General features: G+C 44.4%; 8 protein-coding genes across 8 annotated transcripts; 3 read left to right on the top strand and 5 right to left on the bottom strand.

The window, feature by feature from the left end:
* Positions 1-36: 36 nt before the first annotated feature.
* Positions 37-2,852, bottom strand: SAMD00019534_039160 (hypothetical protein; the record flags this gene model as incomplete). The annotated part of the gene is made up of 4 exons (XM_012900421.1): positions 37-921; positions 984-1,936; positions 2,005-2,496; positions 2,570-2,852. The coding sequence occupies 4 exons, from the start codon at positions 2,850-2,852 to the stop codon at positions 37-39; spliced, it is 2,613 nt and encodes an 870-aa protein (XP_012755875.1).
* An 838-nt stretch (positions 2,853-3,690) lies between these two features.
* Positions 3,691-6,221, bottom strand: SAMD00019534_039170 (hypothetical protein; the record flags this gene model as incomplete). The annotated part of the gene is made up of 5 exons (XM_012900422.1): positions 3,691-4,379; positions 4,443-4,533; positions 4,599-4,713; positions 4,781-4,937; positions 4,994-6,221. 5 exons carry the CDS (start codon positions 6,219-6,221, stop codon positions 3,691-3,693), a joined length of 2,280 nt encoding a protein of 759 aa, XP_012755876.1.
* A 2,349-nt stretch (positions 6,222-8,570) lies between these two features.
* Positions 8,571-10,522, bottom strand: SAMD00019534_039180 (hypothetical protein; the record flags this gene model as incomplete). Its single annotated transcript, XM_012900423.1, has 3 exons — positions 8,571-9,093; positions 9,172-9,419; positions 9,821-10,522. Coding segments are annotated over 3 exons (1,473 nt in total), but the record flags the coding sequence as incomplete, so codon positions are not given.
* Positions 10,523-11,182: 660 nt separating this feature from the next.
* SAMD00019534_039190 (hypothetical protein) lies at positions 11,183-13,111 on the bottom strand (the record flags this gene model as incomplete). Its single annotated transcript, XM_012900424.1, has 2 exons — positions 11,183-11,223; positions 11,293-13,111. The coding sequence occupies 2 exons, from the start codon at positions 13,109-13,111 to the stop codon at positions 11,183-11,185; spliced, it is 1,860 nt and encodes a 619-aa protein (XP_012755878.1).
* A 651-nt stretch (positions 13,112-13,762) lies between these two features.
* On the top strand, positions 13,763-15,451 carry SAMD00019534_039200 (hypothetical protein; the record flags this gene model as incomplete). The annotated part of the gene is made up of 3 exons (XM_012900425.1): positions 13,763-14,089; positions 14,152-15,030; positions 15,101-15,451. 3 exons carry the CDS (start codon positions 13,763-13,765, stop codon positions 15,449-15,451), a joined length of 1,557 nt encoding a protein of 518 aa, XP_012755879.1.
* A 337-nt stretch (positions 15,452-15,788) lies between these two features.
* Positions 15,789-16,629, top strand: SAMD00019534_039210 (hypothetical protein; the record flags this gene model as incomplete). The annotated part of the gene is made up of 3 exons (XM_012900426.1): positions 15,789-15,907; positions 15,974-16,186; positions 16,254-16,629. The coding sequence occupies 3 exons, from the start codon at positions 15,789-15,791 to the stop codon at positions 16,627-16,629; spliced, it is 708 nt and encodes a 235-aa protein (XP_012755880.1).
* A 568-nt stretch (positions 16,630-17,197) lies between these two features.
* SAMD00019534_039220 (hypothetical protein) lies at positions 17,198-18,998 on the top strand (the record flags this gene model as incomplete). Its single annotated transcript, XM_012900427.1, has 3 exons — positions 17,198-18,409; positions 18,494-18,767; positions 18,835-18,998. The coding sequence occupies 3 exons, from the start codon at positions 17,198-17,200 to the stop codon at positions 18,996-18,998; spliced, it is 1,650 nt and encodes a 549-aa protein (XP_012755881.1).
* Positions 18,999-19,099: 101 nt separating this feature from the next.
* On the bottom strand, positions 19,100-20,683 carry SAMD00019534_039230 (hypothetical protein; the record flags this gene model as incomplete). Its single annotated transcript, XM_012900428.1, has 1 exon — positions 19,100-20,683. A coding segment is annotated over one exon (1,584 nt), but the record flags the coding sequence as incomplete, so codon positions are not given.
* Positions 20,684-21,292: the final 609 nt, after the last annotated feature.

Raw genomic sequence — 21,292 nt, forward strand, 5'->3', positions numbered from 1 at the left:
TTTATTGAAGCATACACACACTATGATGATGATGTCTTAGAGCTTGGACTTGCGCTCACTCTCGGCATCCTCGGCAATCTTGAGGAACACCTCCTCGAGCGTGGAGAGGTTGACGTCAATGTCGTGGATGTGTAGCGAGGATTGGTTCACCTCGAGCGTCTCGAGGAAGTAGGGAAGTTGGTCGGTACGCTGGCGCGGCACACTAAAGATGATCTGTTCGTTGGTCTTGCTGGCGACGGTCGTGCCCTCCAAAGTTGAAAGCACAAAGCTAATGATGCGGTTCTGGACGTTCTTGACGACGTCCAGGTTGAGCATGGAGCCAAAGCTGCCGCCGCCCATGTTCTTGAGGAAGACAGTCACCTTGTAGCCGGCGCCGAACTTGTTCTTTAAGTGGAGGTTGTCGCCCAGACAGCGCAGACGACCCATGGCCATGATGCCGATCTTGTCCGAGAGGATGTCGGCTTCCTCCATTGAATGGGTGGTCAGCACGATGGCACGGTTCTTCTTGGAGCGCTCGATGATCTCCCAGACCTGGTGACGCGCCACTGGGTCCATGCCAGTGGTTGGCTCGTCCAGGAAGACGATCTTGGGATTGCCAGTCATGGCGATGGCCACCGACAGTCTCCTGCGTTCGCCACCACTGTACACCGTGATGAACTGGTCGGCAATATCAGCGATGCCCACCTCATTCAATCTCTCGTTGGCTTCATCGGCGATCTGATCGACACGGACATTCTTGAAGGCAGAGTACAGCTCAAGATGCTCCCTTCCAGTCAGATGAGACCAGAGCAGGTCATGTTGAGGGCACACTCCCATGAACTTTCTGATGGCGACCATGTCAGTCATGATGGACTTGCCAAAGATTAGTGCATCGCCCTTTGATGGACCAAACAGTCCAGTCAACATGCTCAGTGTGGTGGTCTAAAGGGAGGAAGGAGTTGTCAGTGATTGAACGATCATTGGACATGAATGAAGTCACATACCTTGCCAGCACCATTTGGACCAAGTAGACAGAACAACTTGTTCTTCTCCATGGTTAGGGACAGGCCCTTGACGGCATAAAAGTCCTTCTTGGAGCGGTAGAACATGTTGCTGCGGTACACTTTAACTAGGTTCTTGATTACAACGGCACTATCATTGGAGTTCTGTAGACGGTTGACAAACTCCTCTTCATTGCGAACATCCTCGTCCTCGACGGGTGTTGGACGGTAGTCAGTTGGCGACCATTTCATCGAAGTGTTGCCAGTCCAGTATGATGGCATGAGGAAGAAGTAGAATGGCTTGGGTGTTCCAAACTCTCCTGGGAACACATTGTCAATGTACCAACCGAGGATGATGAAGATCACACCGTCCAACAACACCCAGCGGTAGACCAAGATTAATGGGAATGATGAGTTGCAACAGATGTTCTCCCAGCGGATGCCACCATTATCACTGGCAATGGCCAGGTCGGTCATACCCTTGGCAAACACAACTGGCGAGAACAAAGAGAAGAAGTACTGGAGCGAGAGGGGCTTGCCGGGGATGTAGAGCAGGTTGGGGATGAATGCCTGCAAGATGGAGAACAGGATGAACAGGAAGAAGCCGAGGAATGTGGCGGTCTGGCTCTTGGCAAGACATGCACTGAGGAAGAAGGCAAAGCAGATGATGGAGAATCCAAAGAAGATGAACAGGAAGAAGTAGGTGCCAAAGTCGTTGTACTTGAAGAATGAGAACTGGAATATGTATCCAGCGGCAATCAACAAGAATACATTGAGTATGATGAAGACCATGTAGGTGAGGAACCACGATAAGTAGTATGAGCTCTCCTTCAAACCCATCATTCTCATTCCCTCCTTTAGCTTGGTCTCCTTCTCCAGCACCATGTCCTGGAGCATCAGAACAAACTGGAACATCAAAGAAGCAAAGAAGAAGATGCTTCCAAGGTCAGTGACAACTTATCAGCGGCAAGGGGAGTGTTAAAACTGACTGCCAGTCTCGTGATCAGGGAGGATTAATACATACTATTATATGTTAACTGCTTCTGATGAGCGAATATTCCACTGTTCCAGTTGACGACGATTTCGTTGGTGGCATTGGGTGATTGGAGTTGGTTTTGGTAACGCATAATCTGACGGTCCATCACGACTTGCATTGGAGCGATGATGTTCTCAACGGGTGGCGCACAAAGACCATCAGTGTTACCCCACTGTGCGATACAACTCGAGTTGTACTGGACATCGTAGTTGAACTGGCCATTGTCGAAAGAGTTGAATACGTAGGCGGCTTGGGTGATGTTGGCATTGTTTAGAATGAAGCTGTTTAGGGCATCGGCTGAACTAAACGATTTAATATCGTTGGGTCCTAGATGAGGGTTCTCCGCCATCACGCCCTGAACGAGTTGGACTACGACCGGACTATCTGGAGCATAAATGAACGAGTAACAAGAGAATCCCTTTCCAGGATGTGGAGTACATTTTGGAATATTAGGTACCTCATTAGAGTATGATATTGGGACTAGTTATTATTAGTATGAGATTGATTGATTGATTGATTGAGTGTGATGAGATGGGATCATTGGGGACTTTACCATTTCTATAATGTGGGTTGGTATCAAGTGCATTGGTCACAGCCAATTGAATGAGGTATAGACCAAAGACAAAGAAGAAGGGCACTGTGAGTTGGATGGCTGTTGTGACTTTCTTGCGATATGATAGTTTGAAGTTCTTAATTATAAGGATTCTAGTCTGCTTCAACACTGTCTGTAAATAACCTGGATCATCATAGATCACTTCCACCTGCTGTTGTGATTGACCAGTGCTTTTATCCACAACATCTGATTCTAATTCTACTTCAGCTGGATGATGTACCATTTTATATAATATGATCAATCAATCAGTACTTGAATAAATATTAATATATGTTTGTATGTATGGTACAATTAGGGATTGGAATGGAATGATGAGGACTCTTCGTAATCACTCACTCTTGTGTTTGCTCACTCAACTAATCAGTGATCCGTATGGAAGGTGATGGATGGGGCTGATGCTCATGTGTGTCGGACCATGTGATGATGGTGCCAAGCTCGTGGTTGCATGGGGAGGAACAAAAAGAAATCGGTGTGTAACTTGGAGCGGTCACAAGGGCAAGAAATCAATACGAGTCAAACACAACTTAACTTATTTACACTCAGCGCTGTTATTTTAAACAGGATTGTGAAGTTGTTGAACATTTAGATGGTGAACTGCGGAAGCAGGGGAGGGAATAAATGAGGCGATCACATTGTGAAGTCATGTCAAATGAGTGAAGAGGAGAGAGAATGGAGGTGAAGTGATGTGAATGAAAGAGTTCTTCAACATCATCATGATCACCACAACCTAATTAGGTGGTTCGCGGGAGGTCCTTCCCACATCAAAAGAAATCGAGGTGTGAGCTCGCTGGGCTTCGATTACTTTTCGGCCCGACGACCCCCATTGTTGGGCCACCCAAGTGTGAAACAAAAGTAATCGAGCCCCGCTAACTAATGATTGTGTGTGTGTGAATGAATAAGTGTAGTATGATTGATCAATTATATCGCTACATCGCATCAACAACATCATTCATTGGTTGTTAAGTGATTGAATGAATGAATATACAAATAGGATAGGACACCCCTTTGAAAGAGGGTCCAGTCCAATCTTCATTGACAACCTGCAGGACAGCAGGACAGGACTACAGGAATATATCATTGGTGACGGTTGATGTTCTGATTTGTGGCATGTTGGTGTTGACTTGATCAGGCGGTATACCATAGACATCGCAGCGATACTCTTGAAGATCATCGTTTAGTGATGGATGGAGGTCTAGGAACTTTTGGAACTTGTTCATGGCCTCTGGTGATCGGTCGAACCGGTTCTGCTCCACTCTTCCACTTAGACTTGATCGTCGATGGTTGGCTGCTCTCTCCTTCAGCATCTCAATGTCCTCAAGGTTGTCAGAGTATGTTGGATGCGAGGTCAGAGGCTTAAAGTCGTCGTCATCATTACCACCCTTGCTCCTGTCTTCGACGACGATGGATGGCGGTCGTCCTGTGGCAGTCTCTGTGGCCTTTTGTCGTCTGACGCTATCGGATGATTTGGAGAGGCCCTTGTTTGGAGTGCCAAGTGGACGCGGTATCTCGGTGACAATCCTCTCCATGATCTTCTCTCGGTTGACCCTCTTCTGTGCCCTTCTCGTGTCTGTCTCTTTCTTCTTGGACTCTGTGTTGAATAGTGAGTTGGACAATGACATCTCTGCCTTTGACAGTGCCTCCTCTATCTTTTGGACCAGAACCTTTTCCAATGCCTTCTTTATCTTCTTGTTGAACAAACTAAACAACTTCTCATACAATCCATTATGTTTACTCTGTACAATTGTCAAGTCTGGTACCATGATGTTAGTGTTAGTAATGGTCTCAATCATTCATCGCATTCATCCATACTTACCAATGTCATGGATCTTACAGGCCACCTTGGCAATACTAAATGCATGCTTCTGGTCAAACAGTGCTTGGGATATTGCGAGTTTGATGCGTACCTGGTTGTCAAGCTTGTTAGTTGTCTATGGACCATGTTCCGATGGTGTATATCTGCTACACTTACATCAATGCCTTTGTCACCTGTCACAATGGTTGCCAGGCCAGAGTCTTTCAGCTTTGGTATGGTATACTTCTTCACGAACCATTTCATATTGTCTATCCTGAACTTGACATTGGTGCTACGTAAAGGTGGTGGTAAGTACTTTGAATGAATGATTGATTGATTGAATAAACGAATGAACATACATCTCAAGTGTCAATACCAGTGCCAGTGAAGCCTTGAGGGCCAATGGAATGGTCTTGATGTGAGTGATGGTTCCAACCTGGAATGCATTTGGATCTAGGAAAGTAAGTTTGATATTGACATCCTCCAAACAGAAGTCTATCTTCTTCTTTCGTTGTTCTGGACGATTAATTTATGTTAGAAAGGTTGGGTAGGACAGCAATGAATGAACATACCATCATCCATGTTTGTAATCTTTGGAAGTGGGATGGTCTTGAACCTCTGTATCAGCAATGGCAACACCATCATTCTGATCTCACGGAGCATTGGGATGTCTAGTCTCATCTTCATGTCGTTGCCAGTGCCAACCTGCTTCAAACAGCTTTGGAAGAGTTGTTTGATGTCCGAAAGGAACTTGGAGTTGATGGGGTCCTTCTTGATGGACGTGGCCAACAGTGACAACTGGATACGCAGCTGAACGATCGAGGGTGTGGACGATATCTCAATGATGATCTTCTCCAACTTATCAATGAGTTGCTGAACGTGCAGCTCCAGATTGTCATCCATGTACAACTCGTCCATTGAATAGATCTTGCTCACAAGTTGTGTGAACTCTCTGATGGTATTCTGATAGTCCTTGTTACTCTTGGCAAAGTTGATGACCTCTCTGATGTTCCTGACAATGATGCGCATGTCTATCTTCTCGCCAATGATGCTCTGCAGTCCTTGGATCAGATCTTGCTTGAGTGGGGCGTCCTTCATGATGGCCTTGAACTTCTCCTTGATGGGGAACATGCGGTCCTGCTCCTCCTTGGCGATGCGCACCTGCTTCTTGAGACTCTCGATGTTCTTGACCAACACAACAAACTCCTCACTGCGCATGACGAATGTGATCATGTTCTTGAGCAGTGTGATCAGCTTGCGACTCTGCTTCTCCTCGATCTTGAACATCTCCAAAGTCTGTGTCTCATTAGTGATCGCCTGCGATATACGACTGATGATCATAATCATCTTCTTCATCTCGAGGAAGAAGGTGATCGACTCGTCCGCCTCCTTGAGGTAGAGCAGCATGCTGATGAATGAGCGCACAGTCTCAATGAAGTAACGACTCTTTATCGTGATCTCCACCAACAACTTGACATTCTCGTAGATGTCGCGCACACCACCCTGATGGATCATGTTGCCAATGGTGCTGGTGAGCTTGGACAGGAAGTGTCTGAGTGAGTTGTGGTTGCGGTTCAGTATCAGCTCCTTCTCCTTCCACACGATCTTGATGTTCTCGAGGAAGATCTTGGCCTTCTCGCTCAGAGGTGGGATGTCCGAGTCGAATATATTGTTCTTGTCTAATGTCCACATGGGCTTCTTGACTGTCTTGATGACTACAGGTGTTGTCTTGACCATTGGACTCGCGCTGCTGGTGATCATATTGCCTACTCCGACCGCACCACTGGTACTCTTCCTCATTGGATGTTGATCTCCAAACACTCTGTTGTCCTTGTTGTCTGCATTGTTGGAAAGGGTAGGGTGGCTGTCTTTCGTTGTCTTGTTGGCATGAGTTGTATCGATATATACTGAACTTGATAACAATGATCTTGACAAGTCATTCTTTCGTTGTAGTGGTGGTGTTGGAGGGTTCACATTGAAAAGATTATAGTCTTCATCATTCTTCAATGGTGCCAAATGACCTGGTGCAACTGGATTTCCAATTGGTGGATCATATTTACTTTGATTATTATTAATATTAATATCATGTTTAATTGGAACATGTAAACTATTATTATAAATATTATTTGTTCCTGTGGTCGTCATATTAGTTGTCTCATAATCGTTGAATTTATATGTTGGTGGATGATCATTCTCGATTATTGTCGTTGGCATTGAAGCCATTCCTGCCATTGTTGCACTGATTGGTATGTTTGAATGTGCTGAGGTCAGACTTGATCGTCTTTTATTAGCTATATCCTTTCTAAGACTCATCCTTTCACTCTCCTAGAATCTTTAATAATAATAAATAAAAACATAAAAAAATAACTAATATATTGGTAATGTTGTCAACAACAACAACAACAACAACTACTCATCTAATAAATACAACTACTTATGTATGTACATAAAGATAGTAATTGTATACATATTATATAAGTTGTTGTAGAAGTAAGTGGTTTAGTTAGGTTGGGCCATGTCTTACCTTACAACACGAGAGACCAAGTAGGTTGTGAGTAAGTGAATGAGTAAGTGTCTTGAGAAGTGAGTGAGTGTGTGTATGTCATTCGAGATCCTTTGAAAGTGTGTGTTCTGTTTATGTGTATGTGTGAATGTGCTTATAATGCGTGTATGTGTGGGTTAGCTGTGTCACTGAACAACATCCAACTATTCCCCCCTTTTTTGAGTCCCTTCTAAGACATCCAGAGTTCTTACTAACATGTAATAAATAGTTTGATATTAATAGTAGGTTTTTATGATTGAAAAGATAAATTTGGATATATTAAGATCAAATGTTCAAGACCATTTGTCACTTTAAACGTACCCAAGATACTCCATAAATAACTGCCCCAATAATATGATACGATTGGGCAATAGGATAATGAAGATGTATCACCAATTCCAGAACTTGAAAATTGGAGTTTTGAAGATGGGTGGAGTAAACAGAGTTTGTCAAAGCCAGTGAATGAGTGTTTACCTCCATCATTCAATCAATCAATCAATCAATCAATCAATCAAACAATCAATCAACAAACAGATAGAATTCATTATATTTATTATAAATAGAGAAAGAAATAATATTCTATGCCTCAATATATATACTTAGACCCTCGTGATATCCTGTTCTCTCAGGGTAGCATTGCTCCACAATTTTCTGATTGAAGGTCGATAAGCAATACAGTTGATCAAATAAAAAAAGGTGATCTAAAGTTGAGTTAGATCCCAATTATCAAAGTTGTCAAGGTGAATGGAGAGTACATCACATTGGATAACCGAAGATTATACGCACTGGATGAATATGTAAGAGAAGGTGTGACAGCCGAGATGGATCTAGCCAAAAAGTCCACTTCAAAGAACCCTAAGGTAATTAATAATCCACTCTGTCTGAAGAGACAATGAAGAAGATAGTCCCGTCCACCCCCTGGAAGTCTTTCAAAAAAATGGTTGATGAATACAGTGGACCATCCAAGTCATCTACAACAGACTTGAACAACATGTTCAAGACACTCAATATGGAAGACAAAGAAGATCAATCTCACATTCAATACCGCCCCACAGTGTCTACCTAATTCCTATTACTCTGGCCCCTCCTATACCTCGCCACCCCGTCAAACCTACTACCAACAACCTCAGTTCAACTTCTATCCATCTTTCCAAGATCTGTTCAGCTACTCTTCGTATGGTTATCCATTCTTTGGTTATGGATACCAAACATACTCTGCCCCAATGTTTGGTTACCAATCAGACTATTCACCACCAGCCTACTCATCATACTCTACTCATGACTTTGATCCTAGTCTACACCCAAGAGCTCCAAGAGGTGGAGTCACTCACAATGGAGTGTTCTACAAAGGTGGTCGATTCATACCCCGAGACGATTAATCGCATCTTGAAGTTATCTGATGACCTCAAGCAAGGCAACGCAGCCATCCAGCTAAATAAAATCAAAGTCATATTGTACATTAACAGATTGATACTGGGTTCATTCATTGATTGATTGACTGAGTCGGGAGTATGAGTTTGAATGAGCGAGTTATAGCATCTTCGTTTAATTATAATAATAATAATAATAAGTATACATAGCTGTGAGGAATGACTGGAAGACATCTAGAAACATTGATGAGACCAGAGTTCCAAAGGGTTGGGCTTGGGATCAATGGGCATCACCCCATCCTTGGGCATGCTGGGCGTCATCTCCAACATGTATATAATCTTGAATGACTTTAGCTGTGTGCCCTCTTCAGTGTGTCTTCCATACCAGTTCCACTCACGACATAGATATCTTCCATAATGTAGTCGCTTGTCTCTGTTGCCCGATCCCTCCAAGTTCATCAGATACTTGCGCCATCGTTGTGTTGGGAATATCTTGGAGACCATCTCTGGCTTCTCATAGTCGACCTCGCCACCGCCTCGATAAACATCGACCACTGATCCGTTGACCAGTGTGCCTGGCATCACCAACCAGCCATCGTCCTTTGATGGGTAGGGACTGAACATTGACCAATACTGATCAATCTTGAATACAGGACCAAGCCAACGAACCGACTCTGGTACCGAGTAATGCCATACTGTTGCAAAGTTCCAGTTAAGTACAAAGATTAATAGCATGAACATACAAATCTCCTTGACATATCTAAAGGTTGATTGATGTTAGTGAGTATGAGTGATTGAGTGGAATAGTTCCATCCATTCAGTGTGAGATTGGACTTACCCTCTTGAGACTTGTACAGGCTTGGTCGGATAGATCTTGGTAAGGAATGACCAGTTCTGTCCATTGATGAATAGTGGACGATTGACCAACCATAAATAGAATCGTTTGAACACTCCAAGTGTAATGAATAGTCCAAGTATACGTAGTATAGGTGATAGTTTGATCAACTTGACGAATGCATCATAGCCATAGAGTCGCTCCATCGTGTGTGAGCTCTCGTACGCTATCCATGTATCCTTGTTCTTCATCTCGTCATAGATCGAGTCGCTATATTGTAGTGTTGGTGGTGCATGGTCGTCGTCATGATCCTCGCGCTGTGCCGCCACCAAAGGTGTCGAGTGAATGAGGAACAACGACTTGTACATTGATAGTACGCGTCGAAGTCCATCGTGATTGTTGTTAAAGTAGAAGATGGCTGTCGTGCGCTCGGGCGTGTAGATATAGTTGAGCACATTGTCCCAAAAGAAGGACGGGAGGAAGATCAGCGCGGGCCACCGGGGGAATGTACATGAAGAAGCCGAGCTCGAGACACATGCCAAAGCCCATGTGCAGACACCAGAACATGATAACTCCCAGCGCGCGCAAGGGTCCGTGCACCTTCTTGAATGGTACAAAGAACAGGAGGTAGCCGTACCACTCAAAGTTGATCGTGAGGAATGTGAGCAGCTGTCCAATCTTGATGTAGGGGCGTAGCAGGACGCCGGTGCGCGTGACAAACTGGTCGAGGTTGAGCGCGTACCACACGGCCGAATACTTCTGAGTTCCACTCGATGCCCGTCTTGAGGTAGGCCGTGAACAGGTACATGAAGCAGAACTGCGCCATGATGGCGATGGTGCCAAACGACAGGAAGTACTTGCCCTGCGAGTCGGTCGTTGGGAACGTGGGGTTGGTCGAGATGACGGGCGAGTAGCCCACCGTCTTGGGACTGTTGACGTTGGCCTTCTTGTTGATCAGCTCGACGTTGATGGTCGAGTCGACCGAGAACTTGGCGCCGAGCGGCAGGAACATCATCCAGAAGAGGATGATGCGGAAGAAGTCGTCGCCACCGTTCAGGACCAATGGGTTGCGAACGTGTATCGACAGCATCATCGCCCATGTGATGAATGTGGACAGTGTCGTGCGATATCCAATCGTCATGGAGAATGCCGACAGCAGGTTGATTGTGAAAAGGAATGCCGTGTAAGTGAATGATGAGTTGAGGAAGTAGAACGACCATTGGAACGCGCTGTTGTCAATGACTACCTGGGTGGGCACTGCGCCGAGGTCGGTGTAGTGGTCGTGCAGGTATAGTGATCGCACACGTAGGTCGTTCATGATCAGTATGCCCATTGCCACGCGCAACGCGGCCATACTGCGCAGGTCGCAACCCAGCACATGAACAAACGTGTCCAGACCAGATGGCTGCTTTGTTGGTGGGAAGTGACCGGATGCCGGCAACACCGGCACAGTCTGTCCACTCTCCATATCGATAAGCGTGGTCGATCCATCACCCTTATCATCCTCAATCAACAAATCATCCTTTGATGGTTTCCTCTTAATGAACCCATTGACATTGATAATGTTGTTGTTGTTGTTACTGTTGATTGTGATATTGTCGTTGATCATTGATGTTGTTGGCTGTTGCCTCTGTTGGTTGTTGTCGAGATCGATCGTCCAGTGTCTTGATCTAGTGCAATGTCATAATATGATTGAAAAGTAGTAGTAGTTTGTATATATATGTAAATGTATTATTAGATGAGTAGTAGTTGTAGTTGTATGAATGAATGACACTACAGTGGAGGTCCTCGTGTCTTTTTTCAAAGTGCGTGTGTGCGGTTGGGCAAAATTCAAACAATATCTTTCACAAAAATGTGATGAAGGTTCGTTTGATTGTTTTTTTTGGGTCTCTGGACATTCCCCCACCAATCTGAGATAAGATGAAGAGCTGACGAATCATTTAATGAGGTCTGATAACTCGAGGTTTGTCAATCTACCAAGGTATATTATGTATGAATGAATGAATGATCGGGATTAAATTGGATCATTTATTCGCTCGTATAATTTTAGCTTGTCTTGTTGTTCATATATTTGTTTGATAGAGTCACTGTGGATGCTGGCCAAAACACTGAGTTGCTCCATACTTAGATAGTTTAGTCCTGTGCCAAGTATCTCTGATACGCCCAATCCCAACGCCTCTGCCTTCTCATTCTTTGCATACAACTGTTCCTTGTACTCGATGAAATGGTTCTCTATCTCTGTCAGCTGTTCCAAAGTCTCCTTCAACCTTGCCGACTGCTCCAAGTACATAATCGCAAGATCCCTATACTTGTCTCTATAATCATCATGTTGTTGTTGAGTGTGTTGGTGATGGTGATGGTGATGATGGGACTGATGATGTGTCGGTTTATGCTCATCAGGTGATTGATTGATCGAGTTGGATTGAAGTTGAGGTGATGTAGTTGATTCGGATGGGGTCGGGGATGATGAGGTATCAATGGGCGTGTCTTGATCTTGCTCCTCCAATATGCATAGCTCCTTCTCTACACTCGCCTGAGCAAGTTGATCCGCTGCCTGTTGTTGTATCTTGTCCACGCGCACTGCCACAGTGGCAGCCGTACTCTGTGTACTTGGTCGTCCAATATTATTTGCCTTGTCTCGCTTTGATTGTTGCTTGTTGTTGGCCTTCTTGCCACCGCCACCCTTCTTCTTGCTGTTCTGTTGTTGCTCCTGGAGTAGCAACTCCTCGAGGTTCTTGGTGATCTCGATCTCTCGCTGCTTGATTCGCTCGTCAAATAGATTGATCACCTTTTGGTACGACTTGATAGATCGCTTCACCTTGCGCACTAGGTTGAGCTTGCTGACCAGTCTGTTCTTAAAGTCGTCGGGCAGTAGACGTCTGATGTGTGGCAGTGGTTCAAACATCTCATGCTGTATCAATGACTTTGGTGTGGCTGTAGCTGCCGATGACGGTGTCAAGTAGTTTGGATCCTTCTTGATTGATGTCAGTGCACGTCGTGCCAGATCCAGTGGAGTCTGTTTGGCCTTGTTGCCCAGGTTCATCTCAGCGCCATGCGTTAATAATGCTCGCACGGTCTTGGTAAAGCCTAGTCGAGCGCCAATGTGCATGGGCGTCTCGCCCTCTTTATCCTTGGCATTGATCATGGTCAACAGTTGCTTCTTGCCGTGCATGCGCTCAACCAGTTTGGCCAGGAACACAATGGTGTCGGCTTGATTGTGGAATGCAGCACAGATGAACACGTTGAAGCCATGATTGTTGACGGCGCGCAGGTCCTCGCCACCACGCGCCAGCTTCTCCAGCAACACATTCTCGCCATTCATTGCCGCGAACAATAGTGCCGTGTCTCCATTGTTGTTGCGATGATTAAGTCGTGCGTTTCGCGCGTGGAAGAAGTCGTACGCCTCCACGTTGCCGTAGAGTGCCGATGTCATGACGTAGCCATTGTCCAGCTCCATGGCCAGGTCCATGCCGTGGGACACCAGCAGCTCGAGAAGCTCGCGACTGCCAAAGGGGATGGCGTAGCAGAATGGTATACCATCGACATAATCCTTTGTTATAATCTTATTTGCAAACAGTTGTATGTTCTCAACGATCAATGGTCTCCAAACTGATTGATTGCCCGAGAAGAAGCACATGCACATTATGAACTCCAAGTATTGATTGACTTCCTCATGTTCATTAGCCTGTTCAGCTGCTGCAATATGTTTGATCAAGTCTCTTCCAACCTTGAGGAAGTCTACATTATATGTAGATGATGTTGATGATGTTGATGTCTGTGTTGATGTTGTTGGTGTACTGTTGCTACTACTTAATGAATCGATCAAAGGTGATGAAGTTGATGTCTTTGATTGTTGTTGTTGTGATTGCTGACCATACTCCTCATCAATATATTGATCAAAGTCCTTGTATATCTGAAACAAGAATGTACTGAATGATTCCATTATTATTATTACAATACATTGATGCTCTTACAAGTAGTTTAAGTATCTGTGCCTGTCAGTGTGTGTCTGAATGAGGGCGAGTGGAATGAAACAAAGATCTCAAACTTCGTCTTTTTACATTCTGTGGTTTTTGACGAGTCGACCGAAAGAGATAAAGAGTAGACAATGGAGAATGATGGTATAATTGTCAAGACATTAAAGATAGACACTGTGGACTCATCATCAACATCAGCTGCAGCAACAGCCACTCAATCAAATGTTGTAGTTGATGAATTGCTCACATTACCCGAACATCTTGAAGACTTGGAAGATGAACAATACAATGATGATGACGATTATGATGATGGACAACAACAACAACTACATCAACATCAACAGCAACAACAGCAACAACAACAGCCACAGCAATATAATTATTCGATATCTAATATAACAAAGGATAAAACAAGGGCTATTGGAGCTATGATTGGCGATGTTACAATATTGTTGATGATCATTGAAAGAGGACAATGTTTATATTTCCATGGTATAGTGGATGTACAAGTACTATATGGTTCAATCAATGTACATGGTTATCCAATGAAACATAATAATAAGAAGAAGAAGAAGGAAACATTATACTCTCCATTCAGTTCAGTGGCTCTATCAATAATGAGTGAAGGATACATTGATTCATTGGCAACTACAACGAAACAATCACAACATACTGGATTGGATGGTCTACTATCAATTCTTAACAACAACAATGGCGATGATGGTGTTACATTGAACAATGATGAACGACAAGCATTGGTGCAATATATCACTCAACAACCTTCATTATACTTTGACCCTTTGGCATCATCTGTCATCCTACTCTCAAAGACACCGACCAATCAATACCAAAACCCAACGCTTTACAACAAGAAGCCAACAAACTTGGATAATGATCCCGATAATTGGCTCAACTCATTGTCTGGCATTGATTGCTTCTATCCCGTATGATTGAATGAATGGACTCGACGACAACAACAAGCCTACTAACATCCATGACAATCAAGTTATTCCAACCTAGGTTCAACGTTAGACCATTGATCATACCTCCACATTGGCATGTGTTCATTGAGAAGGAGGTGATTGGAGAGAGAGCACCTGTGGTAGTGACGAGTGGAACAAAGGATGTTGGAAAGAGTACATTCAATCGTACATTGGTCAATCGTCTACTATCACGTTATGGTCATGTTTTATACGTTGAGTTGGATGTAGGTCAATGTGAATTTGCACCTTGTGGACTGATCACATTGAACCTGTTGGACACGCCATTGCTTGGACCGCCATTCACACATCAGCATACACCAATTAGATCATACTTCTTTGGCGAGACATCACCCAAGAACAATCCAGAGTACTACGTTCGTCTGGCCAAGGAAGTATTGGACCATGCCATGGTACTGCATCAAGAGTTCAACATACCAGTCGTTACCAACACATTGGGATGGATCAAAGGACTTGGCCTACTCATACAAGAGGAGATCGTCAAACATCTGCGGCCATCCCATGTAGTCTACCTATATCACGCCAAGCCACCACAGATTGGACAGCCTCAACGTCCTCCATATTGTATATTCAATCAACAGGGTATAGATGAGATGGTCAATGGACAGGGCATCACCAAGCTGTTCACAATCGAGTCGGCAGTGTCACAAGGCAATCCATTGATACCTTTGAACAATACAGCTACAAGGGATTTGAGTATGAAGTGTTACTTTGACATTGAACGCCAGCCATTGATCAAACAACGACCCTACGCCATCAAGTTCAACCAAGTCAAGATTGGAATCATCAATCACCAAGTACCCTACAGTCAATCATTATATGCACTCAACGCCAGCATTGTTGGTATATGCTCCGATCACAATTCCAAACTAAATGATGTCCATGTAAGTATCCACAACATCTCACCCATCCATGTTCCTATTCTGACCCAATCACTCAATCATGCACTCACAGTACCAAGTCAACTCTGAGTATCCAACATTCATCGATCATCATAAGGATGTACCGGTGGTGGAGTGCTTGGGTCTTGGAGTTGTGCGATCAATAGATGTGGAGAATAGACTGTTGTTTATATTGACACCAATACCTCATGATCAATTGGAACAATGTTCAATATTATTGAAGGGATCAATATCAATGTCACCAGAGAGTTCACTGACAGTCACCTCAAAAGGATCAATCCTCACACCATATCTCAAGCTGGAACTTGTCAACAACAGTGGCTCTGGCACGATGGAAAGAGGCTGGAAGACCCTAAAGCGATCACGTCCAGCTGGATCATCAGACAACTCATCTTCACATTGATCGTCAATTATAATACAATTTATTTACTTGGGCTCATGGCTGCAATGCGACGTTCGCACATGGATATGATACCAAGGACTCCATTATTAGTGGCATGCACATGGTTGAGCATGAGGTATTGTGGCTCGATCATTGCCTGTTTGAATGGTGATGGTTGTCGACTAAAAGTAGACTAATCATCACTGAACCTGAAAGAATGATTGCCTCATTTGAAAGTTCTGTTTCCAAGTGAAAGACATGTGGCCTGAACCTTTTGCTGTCATCTTATTCATTCGACAATCAACCAATCAATCAATCAACCAATCTAGTAACAGATAACATTAATCAACAATCAACAATGAGTGACGATCCCATTGTACTTTCATTCAAAGATATTACATTGTATCAGTCTGATGTGGATATACTTAGGAATAGATATAAATGGTTGAATGATGCTATAATATCATTCTACTTTGAGTATGTTATATTACCTAGGACAGGGGATGATAGAGACTGATTAGTACCTCAACGATAAACAAACAGATACTTGTCAGACAAGCTACCAATTGATAAACAGACAGAGATAACGTTCTTGAATCCGACTACAGTATTCATGTTGAGTTATCTTGAGAATAGTGATAACTTGGATGAGATCAATAGTATACTTGGACCATTGAACCTACCTGATAAAGCATGCATCTTCATCCCAATCAATGATAACAGTGACCCAAGTACAGTGGCTGGTGGCTCACATTGGTATGTTGTAGTTGGAGTGCATCGTTGGAGTCTGACCCTGACCCTCGATCGTGCACTCACATGACAGGTCAATACTTGTATTTGTAAAGAATAGCAAGCAGTTCTATTATTATGATTCGATTGTTGGACAGACTGGAAACAGTCATTATGCTATGATTGCTGCACGTAAACTATCAATGTTGTTGACAGGTGTACCTTCGAAGGAACAGAGAATCAACATTAGACAAGCACCAAAGCAGACTAATGGACATGATTGTGGACTGTATCTATTATCAATCACAGAGTTCATTGTCAAGAGAATGGTCGACCAACATCAATCACTACAGTTCACTGATGATATTGAGAAAGATATGATATCAACACTGACGCCACAATCTGTAACTGGTCTGCGACAAAACATACTAGACTTGGTTACCAACCTCAAGGCCAAGGCTTCAAATTGATCAATTTGATTGATTAAACCATTATCATCGTCAATCAGTCAGTCGTCAGTCAGTCAAGATGGATTTGATTGATTGATTGAGTGTACATCACATGTGAGTGACGGAATATTCTTTGTAAACAAGCCATTCAATCAGATATGAATATCTCAAGTGTCATTTCAGATGTACCTGACGCCGATCTATGTCATTCACACATGCTCAGATTGACCGACTACATCAATCAGTATGTTCGTGTGTGTGAGTGGTTGATCATACACACACAAACACTCACAATCAGACGACAGAATGAATATGATGATCAAAGACCACATTCAAACACACACACAATCAACTATATTACCACAAATGGTATCCATGGATTGGATTGAACAACAATGGATGGATGATTGAATGAATGGACAGACATACCTCATTCACTCACTCACTCACTCATCACAACTACTTTCATCATTCAATCAACTACATCCAATCAGTCAAGTTAACAAGCTCAGAGGAATAGATAGATAGTGATAGGGAGTGGATATACAAATAGGAATATAGACTATAGGATAATAATAATAATAATATTATGCGAAAGAGCGCGACGAGGAAACAATGGATGCTGCTGATTGGTGTCGTCGTGGTGGTGATTGTGTCCTTGACCACGATATACCAGATGCCATCTGGCTACAGGTCTGACGCCAATCTAAAAAAGACACAGCGAATGCTAAAGGAGTACGATTGGAAGAAGTACGTCGACACGTACAAGGACGACGACAAGGTCAAGGGCGACGGCATCCATCCCAACAAGAAGGAGCACAGGAAGCCCGCCTCAAAGCCCGTGCAGAGACAACGCGCGGATCTCAACAAGAAGCACCAGGTGTCGAGCGATAGCGCATCAGGAATGGCAAACAGCACAGTCAAGCTGCTGTCGACCAATGCGTTGGAGTGCAAGCATGGTGGCATCACCCTGGACGGCGCATGCGTCTGCTCATACCCATTCGCCGGCCCGCTGTGCGAAACGGTGCAGGACCAGGATGGATGTCTGGTGCCTGGCAAGTTCAGCTCAAAGAATGGATTTATGTATGATGTCGAGCCCGATGCTGTCCCGCCCAAGTGCGCGATGCCGCATCCCGTGCATTGCTGCTGGGCCAAACATAGACGAACCAATGGCACCATCTTTGGCAACGGCAACGAGGACACGCACCAGGCCGTCAGCAGGATGCTCAATCAGTATGGCCCGTGGGATGAGAACGACAAGCTGATGATGGACTACTACTTTGCATATGGTGAGGACTCTAGACTGCGAAATAGGTACTCGCCCATCACCTACACGCTCAAGACCGAGCGACCCAACCTTGGTTTCTTCCTGATGTTCCATCATGTCGACCTGCAAGCGATCGACACGATAATGACCAACATCTATCGTGCCAAACATTATTACGCGATACATGTCGATAGGCATGTCAACGATGAGTCTCTGGATCAGCTGAAGGGATTGATCAGGGAGAAGTACAACGACAACAACAACGTGGTCATATTGGAGAAGCGATTCCTCGGAACTTGGGGCGCCATATCCCTGGTCTACGCCGAGTTGGCCGGCTACGCCACGCTGGTGGACATGATAAAGAAACGAGAGAAAGACACTGGCAAGAAGGATCAGTCATGGAGTCACGTCATCAATCTCAGTCTCAATGATTTCCCCACCAAGCCTATCATCGACCTGGAACGATTCCTTGGCTTCAACACAGAACGCAACTTCATCGATCAAGATATACCAAAGAGGGAGGATCGTATAACGGTATGTTCCCGATGTAGCTGGACTACAAGTCTCTCTGTCCACTGTCTAACTAACTTAACTTAACGCGCACGTATGTGGATACAGAGCAACTGGGTCGAGTGTGGACGACAGATGTTCACGTTGTCGTATGATACACAAGATATATGTGGAAACAATGAGAACCTGTACAAGTCAATCGATCGAACCAAGTACACTGATGGTTCACAGTGGCACTTTATCAATCTACATCTCGCCACTCATCTTATTTCCAATATGAAGTCAATTGAACGATTGTTCTCGATGAAGTACACCCTTGTGCCAGATGAGACCTACTTCCAGCTGGCATACTCAGAGTCCAACCTGGAAGATCCATGGGATTGTATGTTTCCATCACTCAATCATTCACTGGAACTATTCCACTCAATCACTAACCATTCAATGAATAGCCTATAACTACAGGTACATTCCATGGGCAAACCCAAGACTGGAGGTGGGCATCAAGGACTTGGACTTCCCCTATGTTACATACTTTGCAAGGAAGGTGTACACTCAAGAGACAAGAGATGCCATCACAGAGAGATATATCAACTTCAAGAAGACTTTGAAATGATTGAACACTTGGCCAGTCAATCAATTGATGTCATTCGCTCTTGCTTATATATATTACACAATATATTCCAAACTTGATATAGATACTATTACACTACTTTACATGTTGATGCATGGGTGATCCAGCTTGTAGAGCACCGCGTCATCATACTGTTGATATGTTGTGATGGGTCGCTTGGTGGTGAACACTGTCCTGATGGCACCTGGGTCGATATTGAATCGCTCGCTGATGGCCTCGTGGGTGTATCGTGTGGACAATGAGACGTGGCTCAAGGAGAGGTACTCGATCACGTCGTTGTTGAGCAGATAGAGTGGAAGAAGATTCTTGAGCTGACTGTCGCCATGCTGGAAGTTGAATATGAAACTGACCAATGTTGTGTTGTCTCGCAGTGCATCGTAGAGGTCGGACAGGATGTAGGCATTCATCGACCACGCGTGTCCCGCTGTGAGACTGAGTGACCGAAGCGAGACGGTCATTTTGATCATGTTGACGAGGGGCTCCAAGGGTTCGTTGGACGGCCATGTTAGCTGGATGTGCTGCAAGTGGTCGTGAAGACATATGCCATTAATAATACGTGTGATAGAGCGCTGTGTACTCAACTGGGAGATGCAGAGACGCTGCAGTGTAGGCGATATGTCAAAGCTATCAAAGCCAAATGGAATGTTGGTTGTGAGCTGGACTAGCTTAATACTGGGGATGCCTGTAATCTTTGCCAGATCGCCGATAGTCTCTGTCGTGAGGTCAATGTTTGTGTACTTGATTGAGTGATTGCTCTTGAGGAATGCGAGGTACTCGTCGACATTGTCCACCTTGCCATTGACTGTGAGCGAGTGTAGTTTGGGCGCGGCAACGCGCAACGCTTCCCATGGGAATGAGGATGGCGCGCCCACCTCTAACTCAGCGAGGCTGTAATATATTGTACTGCCATCAAACACCTCTTTGAACAGCTTGGTGCTGTGTCGATCGAGTTGCAGTGACAGCATGCGCAGTGTAGACGACGTCGACTGAATGAAGCGCGACAGTGAAGCATAGTCCGCGATGTCCATGGTGCTGAAGTGCGTGTCACTGATGGTCAGCTGCGTGAGGAAGCGCGAGAAAACAATGATCGACTGCCAGAACGTGTACATGTAGTTGTTGGGAAAGCAAGCCTCAATCACATTGAAGTTGATCTTTGAGAGCCCGTCAAACTCTGACGGACGATAAGTGGACCTGGCCTGTGGTGTGATCATTCGCGCTGAATCATTCATCTCTTTGAAGAATGGATAGAGGTCGTAGTGCGCACCCTTGGTCATCACGCTGACCCTCTCGAGTCGCGAGTAGAACCCGTGGATCGCGACCTGTAGCAGTGCCGGGTCGACGTTGGCGCAGCGTAGTGCATTGGCTATCGTGGTGATCGTCTCGCCGCGTTGTCTAACAAAGATGTTTAGACCTCGGAAGTACTTGAGCAAGTGGTGACGGCTAGCTATCTTGCGTGACAGTTCCACAATGTCATTATCGCTGGATATAGTGGCGGTGTAGTCGTAAGAACGTGCTTCGCTGACAACCTTGAACCAACGCCAACAGACCAACGCATAATTCCTCACATATGCTCCACCGCCCTCATTCATCAACGTTCTGGCCACATCAACATGTACCACATGAGGTATTACTATTGTACTATTACTACTACTACTACAATCTGTCATCAATAATATCTATCTATCTATCTTTCATGTTCACACGAATACATCTAGTTCTTGTTGTTTCTTTGTTCTTTTCGAATTAACTAACCCTCAACCCTTACCCTCGCCCTTGCCCTCGCACTCCCTCTCAACCTACTCAAAATCAATCACCTGATCAGTGAAGAGTAACGGAAGTGTGAGCCAGGCCGTTCAATCAATCAATCAAACAATCATGTGAGGATGGCCAGTTGGATTGATGGTCAACCAGTTACATTTATCTAAATGATACACACTTACACATAAAAATGATGTTCAAGTAATAGACAAGTTATAACATTTAAATTCAATAATCAATCAGGTGCAGAAGTGTCCTTTCCTGTCAAGTCCTCTTGTAGTTTATGACAATGTGCCATGATGTCAACACAAACAGCCAAGTTTCCTCCTCATCAATGTATTATTGTAGATGTAAGTGTGTTGTGTGTGTTTGGGCCAAACCATTGGATCGTTCAAACAATCAAACAAACACAACAACAACCATCATAATCAAACACACACAAATAATAATCAAACACATAAACACACACACACACACTGTGAGTGATCGATCACTCAGCTACATCACACAGATGGGTT

Source organism: Acytostelium subglobosum, assembly GCF_000787575.1.
Source record: "Acytostelium subglobosum LB1 DNA, scaffold: scaffold7, whole genome shotgun sequence".
NCBI classification, from domain to species: domain Eukaryota; phylum Evosea; class Eumycetozoa; order Acytosteliales; family Acytosteliaceae; genus Acytostelium; species Acytostelium subglobosum.